This window comes from Anopheles nili, chromosome 2 (assembly GCF_943737925.1).
Source record: "Anopheles nili chromosome 2, idAnoNiliSN_F5_01, whole genome shotgun sequence".
NCBI lineage: Eukaryota > Metazoa > Arthropoda > Insecta > Diptera > Culicidae > Anopheles > Anopheles nili.
Window position 1 is genome coordinate 76,353,787 of NC_071291.1, and position 10,865 is coordinate 76,364,651.

The following is a 10,865-nucleotide window of genomic DNA, read 5'->3' on the forward strand; positions in this document are numbered from 1 at the left end:
CTGAAGAGACCAACTAGATCAAAGCTTGCCTGGCAACTGATTCGCACATTTCGGTCCGCTGCTTGCGCGCGATTGACGCTAACAATCGTGTTTATGTCGAATTGTCGGCAAACTCGGGTAGATATCTGTTTTGGAGTTCGCGCTGTCTCTAACCGATTGGTTAAACATGGCGCACATTATGTCCGCAGGATCGTGCGATTTTTTACATCCAACCATGACGCCGCCATGCGGATGGCGCCAAGTTTCGCACAGCATGTTGCTACAGCGAATTTGGATGGACCAAATGAATGCCATTGAAGTTGACTTTGATACGTGATGACGTATCGTTCGACGCAAAAGCGAGAAATCGTAAAACCGTGCGTCAGGATAATGTTATCTTGTCTTATTGTGTGATCCAATCTTCCTCAGCGAATCACCATCAATCGTAAACACGTGGTGTGAAAATATGAAACTGCGTGGTATGGAGATGCCCTTTGCGAACTACAAAAAACCATTAAAACCTCAACGGTCATCGCAACGTGTTTGGGCATCACAAATTCAACGGCTTACTGTGTACTCGTTGTGGTTGACCCCAAAATGTGAGCTTATTGAAACTCGGGTGCACATACACATAAGACATCAAGAAAACAACGTTTCACGAGCTGCCTGTCGGTTCCCATTCTTCGTTGCGAACGTCCTTATCAGGCGTGATACTATGAAGACCTCGATGGCCCGAAAAAAGGTGTGTCCAATGTGGGTTGGCCAATCGGCGACGCGTGCGCTTGTTTTGATACTCCAAATTTCGGACAAACACAGCCACGGGCCAGGCAACAAGGGCAGGCCGGTGCCCCCGACTTTCCCAGCGGTTCGAGTTTGTTTTGACTTGAAAGCAATCACGCCACCGGTTGCCGGGTGGTGTGGGAGTCGCGATAGGATCATCACTTCATTGAGCCGGTATCACGGAGAAATGGACGACGGGCGGATATGCTAGGACTGGTGGTTGGAGGCCGTGATCGAAAGTTCTTGGAATACCGAGAGCAGAATTTGAATGCTTTTGCGAAGGTCAAATTTATTGCACGCTGAAGACAATCGTCGCTAAGGGGTGTATTGTTTTTCCGTTTTTTCTTACTATCAGCGCCGTTGGAGAGTGATGTCTTGTGAGCGGGACGTTAAAAAAATAAGATTGACGTTGAACAAACGCTTCGCATCCATTAAATTTGCCCAATTCACCATTCGTTTATCCTGCAGCGAGAGAGGGGTTTGCGTAAGTACGCACTTGCGCGATGATTTGCATGATTTCATAGGCGTAAACAAGAAATGAAAAGTGTATAAATGGCACGCTGATGCTGCAAAAATAGCTATCAATTCAAATAACAGGATACGCGAATAGTTGATCGGTTCATAAGGTTTTAAAAGTGATTCAACTTATTGTACATTTTTGGATGTTTCATTGCATAACACATTTGAGTAGATGTTCACATTACATTTATTAAACATCAAGAAATTTCATACTCGCACACACCTTCAAGGAATACTTAGATGGGATAGTTTAGAAGAACGTCCTGACGGGCCAGTTCGAGCAACATGGGATCGTCGAAGAATTTGTTGATTGATACGTCTTCCGAGAGACCCTTACGACGCCGTGTCTTCATCATAAACTCACGCGCCAAATGTGTGGCTGGTTGTGGTTCCAGCGGGCGGATGACGATACTCTTGTCTAGCGGATCTCCGGGCACAATCTGCCAGTGGTGAAATACGGACAAACAAAACGCTTGTCCCTGGGTGTGCGTACGCAGATCCGTTTCAAATCCGAACGAATCGATTGCCGGTAGGAACGCTTTAATGATGTAAAGCGGCGATCCGGGAACAGGTGCGTCCTGGGTGACGTGTCCACGTCGTCGTGCCAGGACGGTGTACACGGACGAAACGCAATCAGCTGGTGCCTGCACTTCCACAAACAGGTAAGGTTCCATAAGACGTGGCGTTGCCATCAGAAACGCAGAGTAGGCAACGCGACGTGCCGTCGGAATGATTTGACCTCCACCGCGATGCAGCGGTTCTGGAGCGATTACCGCATCCAGGATTTTGAATTTTACATTCCGTATTGGTTCCTCGCACAGTGGGCCCTCGCGAGTTCCCCACTGAAAGCCTTGTACTATCGAGTCTTTCACCGTACCAAGCAGCGTTTTGTCTACTTCGAACGGTAGCGTATCGTCTACGAGAATGTTAGGACCAGTTGTGTCTGGTCCGAATGCCCAAATCGATCGAGCAGCTAGCAAATCCCACTGATAGTTGACCTGGAAGAACTCTCCTAGCTTTTTCTTGTTCCAGCCGATCGAAACAGTCTCGTTCTCGATGTCCTCCGCGAGACCTTTCTCGAGCGGTTCCGCAATCATCGTGATTTTGTTTTTCTTGTTCGGTGTCTCGGCGAAGCACTTAAGCGAGCTTGTTTCAACAACGCTTTCGCAGAATGCCACCACTGGGTCCGCCACTTTAATATCGATCTCTGAGTACATCTTGCGCAGATCGTGCATCACACAGTCCAGGTACAGCTCGCCCGTTCCTAGAATCACGTGTTCACCCGACTCTTCCACACGGGTCGACAGCAGGGGATAGGATTTGTTCAGCTTCCGCAAGCCGTCCAGCATTTTTGGCAGTTCTGATGGATTCACTGGTTCTACAGCAATTTTAATCACACTCTGCGTGTTGAATTTCAACGGCCGGAAGATGAATACGTCCTCGGACATCTGCACATCGGTGATGGTGGCTGTCTTTACGATGCACTGATCGATACCTTCGATCAGCACCCAGTTCCCAGCCGGCACACGATTCAGTTCAATCTTATACCGCGCTTCGTAGATCCAGAGGCGCCCAACTTGCAGCACTCGACTGTCTTCTTCGTCCTGCAGCGTGTAGTTCTCGCCGAGCACTCGCACCTCCTGACCAGCATGCAACGTGCCACTCATCACACGTGCTAGCACCTGGAAAAAGGTACAGTCCTCGGTCGGGTACATCTTTGAGCTGTGCACCATTAGCTGGGCGTTGGCGTCACACTGCAACATATCCTGGTAGATGCCACTCTCGCGTACCCCCGTGTAGATGTGATCAATCTTGGTCTGAGCGTTCTCAAGAGGAGAACGTATGTGATCCACGCACATTTGGACGAAGCCACAAAAATCACCTATGAACCGATTGCACACAGTCCGCAGAAGCGGTCGTATGTTACATTTCATCTCTTCGCTCGACACTGGAATCTGTAGCTCTGCAAGCGTATCAACGAGTGTCGTGTCCACATCGCCAACGACTTGTGCGAACAGCTTGTACAGCGGTTCGAGCACAAACTCCACAAAGCTCCGCTGAGCAGACGTATGTGCCGGTTTACGTGTGAACTTGCGCGTTTTGGAGTGAAAGTACATATCACCCCACAAGCGCTTGGAAAATTCTTCGACGTTGACTCCTTCGTATGTGTCGGCGTAGAGCCGGGCGAAAGATTTCAGCGTGAAGCATACGCCGTACAAAGAACTAGCGAAACAAACGTTACCCAGCACCGGGGAGACCGGTTTCACAGTCGAATCCCCGTGCAGCGTCAACAGGCCGTTGATTTCGTCCACGATGTGCTGCAGCTTGAAGTACGCGTCCTGCGGGGGAAGCTTCAATTCCAGTATCAGCCGATCAATTTTGTTGATGCACAACGTAAAGGACAAGCGCTCCTGGATCGCGTGCTTAAGCAACCGCTCCGTATTGAGCATCACGCCCTCGGCGGCGTCTACGAACAGCACCACACCGTCGCAGAGCCTCATTGAGGCGGTTACCTCGTCGGAAAAGTTTACATGACCAGGCGTATCGAACGTGTTCAGTAGAAAGCTCTTTCCCTTAACGTCCGGGAGGACGAGCGTCATAGGGGTCGCTTTAATGCTGACTCCGCGTTCTTGCTCGGTAAACAGCGTGTCCGTGTAGCGCAGATTGCGTTCCTCCATGTTACGCAGCTGGGGGTGCGTCTGGCGCACCAAACAATCGACAAACGTTGTTTTGCCGTGATGCAGGTGCCCAATAAGAGCTACATTTCGAATCAGTGTCGGCGTGTCCATGAGATCCGAAAGAAACTCCATCTTGTAGGTCGTTTCGGGGAGCTCCTGTGCCTTCAGCTGAAACTTAAGCCGCTTTACTGGCTCAATGAGAGGCTTGTCCAGGGGTTGGGCATCTTCTTCTTGCACGATTGTTTCGACTTCCTCGCCGTAAACCTCGATGGACGTAGGGTAGTAGCGTTTGTCTTCATGCAGTACCACGGCTTTGGATGTCCGTTTTTCTTCCTCCTCCGGTTCCGGTTCGTCATCCATCATTTCCTCCTCTTCGTCATCCTGTTGGTCCGGTTGGCCATAGATGCTCTGATCGTCATCATCGTCACTCTCAAGATCCGGTCCGATGTAATTGCCGAACTCGTCGTAAGAAGCGGTATCCATGTTGAATACAAATTTGGATGGAAATACTGTAAAACAACACAAATATCACACTGAAAATCGGGCTTCAATTTATGCGCGGCTTTCGTCAATGTGGTTTTTGTTTATTATGTTTTCAACGCGCTGTTCCACTTTCGGAGCGTTCCCGTTTGACTCGTGGTCAAGGTTTATACAGCAAAATGTCACGGGATACCCGACTTGCATTCCAGTATTTCATATAAATTTCCATGATTTTATACTACTAATAGGGGTTTTATGACTATATCAAACTCTTAACTAACCCAATATGCTCCAATAGTATACATATTTTATTAATACCATAAATTTTACACCGATATCTGTCACATCACAAATTCAGCTTTTATGTACGTTGTGATACTGTCAGCTAGTTTTGTTGTTCAGTCGGTTTTTCTTGAGTTACAGGTTAGTGTTGTTGCTCCCGACATCGCGCGAATTTGTCTTGTAAAACTGCAATTAACACGCATGTTGTTTGCCTAAAAAGCCTCTAAAAACGCGTGTCCTGTTTGTTCACCGTTCGTTTTATATTATGTCTTTTATTTTGCATCCAATGTGAGAACAAGGAATACAAGTTGAAGTAATATTTTGGTTTTCTCCAGTTTCAGGTACCAGTTTTTAAGTGATTGTATTCCCAAAAAGAACACAATAAGGAATATTATCCTTCAACATCATGGCACAAAACAAAACCGACCTGTTGGCGGTGTTGGCTGTGGTGAAAAAGTACAATTTAAAGGTATAGATCGGTGTATGTTGTGTTTGCTCGTTGCTAATGCCCTTTTTATTATCATCTCTGTAGGCTACCGAAGACTTGCTGAAAAAAGAAGCCGGGCTAACAGATATTCCTGAGAATGTGGCTGGCGAAGCTGAGGTTAACAGTGTCCTGGCGGCGTACAAAAGTGAAGGGGATCCCGACATTTACGAAACGTCGTACATGGAATTGCGCAAATTCGTAGAAGAATCGCTCGACATCTACAAACACGAGCTGGCGCTCATCCTATACCCCGTGCTGGTCCACATGTACATCGAATTGGTGTACAACAGCCATGAGAAGCAAGCCAAACGGTTAATAACAAAGTTTGGCCCGGAACAAGAGTATTACTATCAAGATGAGCTTGCAAAGTTGGCGATGGTTACAAAGCGGGACGAAATGAGCGGGAACGACATCACCGACACATTCAAGTCGAACGCATTCACTATTCGTATATCTCGCGACACGCTGTCGCTGCTGAAACGGCATTTGCACGAAAAAAAGGCGTCGGTTATTCTAAACATTGTCAATGAGCACATGTACTTCGATTTGTACGAAGGTGTCGCAAGAAATAAGGCTCAGTGTGATGCTACAAGTGGGGCAATGACGGGAGAAGCCAAACGGCAAGGTAGCTGCGTTTATGCTGTCCTCTACTATTATCTGTACTAAATATTACGTTTTCTTTTGAATAGATAACAAAATCAAGGTGTATTACGGTCTGCTAAAGGAACCGGACGTACAGACGTTGGTGGCTGCACCCCCTGAAGAAGACGACGATATGGATCCAGACGCACCGGACAAACCGAAGAAAAAGAAACCCAAAAAAGATCCGCTGTTTTCTAAGAAATCGAAATCGGACCCGAATGCGCCTCCTCTGGATCGCATTCCACTGCCCAAGCTGAAGGATCTCGACAAGATGGAGAAAATCAAATCTCTTCGTGAGTCTACGAAACGTGTCAATCTTGGACCGGATCTACTGCCATCCATTTGCATGTACACGTTGTTGAACGCAAATCACACCGTTACCTGGTAAAGCTACATAAATTAGCGTAATCTCTCTCCGTTGCCAGGTTTTCGTAAACAGACATTAAAACAAACATTTGGACCTCTTGTTTCAGTGCGGATTTAGCTGAAGATTCCAGCCTGCTGGCGGTTGGGTTTAGCGACTCATCTATCAAGGTGTGGTCGATGACACCGATTAAGTTGCGCGAGCTGAAGAGTGCGGAGCAACTAAAGGAGATAGATCGCGACGCAGACGATGTACTGATTCGCATGCTGGATGATCGGAAAGCGGAAACCTCTCGCACACTGCACGGTCACAGTGGTCCAATCTACCGTACCTCGTTTTCACCAGACAGAACGATGCTGCTTTCCTGTTCGGAAGACAGTACCATTCGCTTGTGGTCACTGCACACCTGGACATGCGTTGTCATATTTAAAGGCCATCAGTACGCCGTCTGGGACGTTCGATTTTCACCGCACGGTCACTATTTTGTGAGCTGTTCGCACGACAAAACGGCTCGCTTATGGGCTACGGATTACCATCAGCCGCTGCGTGTTTTCGCCGGACACTTGTCGGATGTGGACGTTTGTATATTCCATCCAAACAGCAATTACGTTGCGACGGGATCAAGCGACCGCACAGTGCGCCTGTGGGACGTCTGCGTAGGAAACCATCATCGCCTGCTCACGGGACACAAGGCGCCAATATATTCGCTGGCGTTTTCAATGTGTGGCCGTTACCTCGCCTCGGGATCAGCCGACAACCGGGTGTTGATATGGGATCTTGCTCACGGGCATCTGATCGCGGCGTTGACGGGTCATACCGCTTCCATACACTCGATTTGTTTCAGTCGCGATGGTACGATTCTGGCGACTGGCGGACTCGACTGCGCTCTCAAGCTGTGGGACTTTACCAAGCTCGTCGATGACATAAGCGGAGAAAATGTAAACGTCTCGCACAACCCGGACGTGCGCGATGGTGAACCGTATCTGCTGCGCACGTTTCCCACAAAGCAGTCGCCTTTCCTGACGCTGCATTTCACGCGACGCAACCTGCTCCTCGGAGTCGGTATGTACGAGCTGGGAATCTGAATGAAAATATATGCGAAAGAAGCGTGCTTACCGCTTAATTTTATATTGTACCACTTTATAATAAAAATTTCATCATTTATCAATTGAATCCTAAAAGAAAAAACTTTCGTAATAGTTGTATTTAAACCGAAATCGAAGCGTGGTTCGCCTTTAGATCAGATTTTTTCGGATCATAAATTTTAATGACAATTGCAGCAAACAAATTGACCATGGATCTCGTAATCCTTATAGGGCTTCATTTTTAAGCGAAAATATTTTCCTCCTAATGGGTATCAACTACAATCCATAACTCTAAGCAAGTAGTGAGCAATTGTTTCAAGGCGTACACATATTTACCTGTGGTTTGGCATTTTATGTGTGCCAAATATATTTCCCTTGCACGCGAGGAAGCTGAGGCGAAAAGGAGGAAAATCTTTGAGATGAACTTCGTTGACTACAAGGCAGCAGGAGAGCGCATATGTAGCCATCTCATTTGTGGGATCACTGCCGGATTCGCTCTCGTGGAAACCGTGTGCTAAGAGTAGAGTTCTCTTCTCCACTTTTCGGATTACAGGCTTTCCCGTAGATTCGACGTCCGACTAGTACGCTATTTTCCGGCTGTGTGCCGTACACCCAGATTCGTTCTCAGTTTTAGCTGAACCACCGTGCCGGAATTACCTTTGCGCAGTATAGAAGTTTGTCCCACGTGATACGTGCCCGAGTGGATCTAATATTGGATCCACAGTGAATTTTGTAATTGATTAAGGTTCAAGTGATTTGCAGAAGGAAAGCAACTGAAGCTAGCACATAAAGTATGTTACCAATATTTCGAGTCTATTGCTAATATGTATGAGGATCTGAGGAATATAACTTTTTTATTCTCCAAGTGCTTCGATCAGCCGACTTGTAAATTGTTAAAGAGAGAGATAAAGTATTTACTAGCGCTCAATGTCGAGAAGTTTGCACTTTTCTACAGCAAAATCTTCAAATGTCGCTACCCCAGAGGCCATGCTGGTGTGCCAGTTACATAACACTGCAGATCGGTGCTGAACCATGCGGTCTAGACTATCGGTTTTCTTTTCCTCCAATTTGTGCGATATAGATTTATGACGGTGTTGTTACGATGGTTGATTTTTATGCGTTTTCGACAGACGTTCTCATAGCAAGAATATTCTCTTTTAGATGAATGTTACGAACATGTGTTGTATTTGATCCTCGCATGGTTCGACGCTGTTGGTGGGAAGATCGCAGAGGATCTATTTCAAAGAACACTGTCGGCACTGATGAAAAGATTATTGAGCTTGAGGCATTTTTCCTTCTACTTTATTTATCGTATTTAAATTGTACCTAGAAAACCGAAATTTAGATGCGCCTCCATCAGTGCCGGTTTACGATGGGCAGCAACATATTTTAAATTGAATTCATCCGCAATGATGATTCCCTTACCATCAGTTCTCACTTGAAATGGAAATCCGCTCTCGTACGGGACGGGAGCACGCCAACGAGCGCTAGGAAAAGCGCCCATGTGGAAAGCAAAGTGGGAAAAGATAATAATAGCATTTTTGTTGAAACTGTGAAAATTTTGTCGCTTGAGCCGGCCGACAGTCGCGTGTGCTAGCTCTGTCTCGCCATTAGCCGATCGTGGCGTTTTCCTTGTTTGACGTTTCTTGCTGGCAGTTTGTTTGTCTTACTACTTAATCGGGCTGTTTTAGGGTTCTCTTGCCATTCGAAACGTACCATGTACTATGCAACGCATGTACTCCTGTTGGATCGTCCCGTTCTTGTTGACACGGCTAGCCTTTTGGCTGGCGCACAACGGCCCTGTCGGGATGGAGCATTTCATTTGAACGACAGATCATTTTCGTCACTGGTACCACCATCGAAGAATGCAAAATATTGTCACCGTCCAGACCCAACATAAGCAGTTCCTGCTTAGGGTTAGGTTGCCCGCGTTGTGTTTTGCATATTTTCCGTTCAGGACAGCGTAGCCATTTTCATTATGGTTACGGCTCTTTAGACGTGATCGCAACAGTATCATCATCAGAATCCAGAGCTTAAAAGTAAGGGGAAATATTAAAAATTAAAGGACGAGAAGAACGCGTATCTGCAGCTTGTTTATAATTAGTGACGAAATAAAGTGTGCGATTATTGAGACCGTTTTGAGGCGACAATGCGTTTGCCACGACTAGAGAACGATGGTTTAGCAGACACATGGCGGTCTATAAATATAGAGTAGAACACACACTCCGCATATCCCGTAAGATCTTGCTGTATTCGTTGTCATCCCGTTCGGGAACGATGCCTAAAAGGGCTTAGGATTTAGACTGAATTTCGTAGATCGTCATGGTCTTGTTTGTATGTTGTACGTCGGGCTCAGTTTTGAGTTACAATTAATTATGTATTCCTCCTAAAATGCTTAAAAGGTAACACATTCGCGTTATCTCGTAAATATGTGGCAGAGTTTTTCTTATCACTCAGCTTCGCGCTGTAACTGACAGCTGTCGGCTACTACTATATTCAAATATCGGGACGTGCGAAAGAGAATGAAAAGAAGATCCGACCAAAAGCGGACGCCTGGTTGTTTGTAATCCTGCAACATTGTCCATTCTGGTATGCATACCATGAGCAGTTACAAAGCGAGTGTTTTGCTGCTTATGTTTTAGTAATTCTTCTGAGCAAAATGTGTCGTTGATATTCCATTATATTTCTATGCAAATGACGTCATCGATGGCTTAACCACAAACTCTCGATGATACTGGAAAAATGTATTTATTTTGATGACTAATAAATGAAATTAGTATTCCAATGGTTATAGTAATCTACTAGTAGTTAAAAAATGTCCATCTTGCGGACACTAATTTAAACTGGCAATGGTCCAATGACACATGTAGCAATAAGCTGCTTCACATTTTATTGTTATTTTCCTCACAGGAGTCTGAGCTGGTGTTCGGAATTCTGTGGATTCGATGAAGGGTAGCATCAAAATTGCAACATTAATTTACAGCACACGCCGGTTGGCCTGCATATGACATTGAGCCGTGCTACAGGCTAACCTTCTACCGGAAAGAAGAATGTAGACATCTTTCACACATACACGCCCTTGCTGCCCTTTTCCCTTATGGCGTATGTACGAAATTTATCATCAAGATCATCTTATGGCAAAAGAAAAATGTACACCACAGCAAGATGAGCGCAAAAAAACTCGTCCCACATGAAAACGTTTCACCAGAAGCCACGAAAAGCGAAAAAGCAGCGCATCCCATCCAAATTGAAAACAAAACGCGCGCGTTAGCGTTTGTTTAAAAATACGCCCAGGTCAATGGCTCGGTGACTTCTAATGGCGGACCAGCTGATGGTAAATGGTTATTGGGTGAAAAATGTCTACACCGACTCGTACAAAACCGTGACATTGTACCTCGAGCGATATCTAGGGGCTGGTGTTCGAGAACGAAGGGCATCGCTAGGAAATGGGTACGGGATTTTGAGTCGAGCACGGATTCCGAAACACGTCACAAGGTGTACGGCGGCTAAAAGAAACAACGCTTCAAAGCGCCAACACATTTATTACTTTTTTTTACCTGTATATACTG

The 10,865-nt window shown here is 46.2% G+C and overlaps 2 protein-coding genes across 2 annotated transcripts; one reads left to right on the forward strand and one right to left on the reverse strand.

The window, feature by feature from the left end:
- Positions 1-1,514: 1,514 nt before the first annotated feature.
- LOC128720742 (116 kDa U5 small nuclear ribonucleoprotein component) lies at positions 1,515-4,439 on the reverse strand. The gene has a single exon (XM_053814437.1). The coding sequence runs from the start codon at positions 4,437-4,439 to the stop codon at positions 1,515-1,517; it is 2,925 nt and encodes a 974-aa protein (XP_053670412.1).
- A 613-nt stretch (positions 4,440-5,052) lies between these two features.
- Positions 5,053-7,344, forward strand: LOC128730997 (transcription initiation factor TFIID subunit 5). The gene is made up of 4 exons (XM_053824092.1): positions 5,053-5,187; positions 5,251-5,830; positions 5,895-6,231; positions 6,321-7,344. Exons 1-4 carry the CDS (start codon positions 5,125-5,127, stop codon positions 7,294-7,296), a joined length of 1,956 nt encoding a protein of 651 aa, XP_053680067.1. The 5' UTR covers positions 5,053-5,124; the 3' UTR covers positions 7,297-7,344.
- The last annotated feature ends 3,521 nt before the right edge of the window (positions 7,345-10,865 follow it).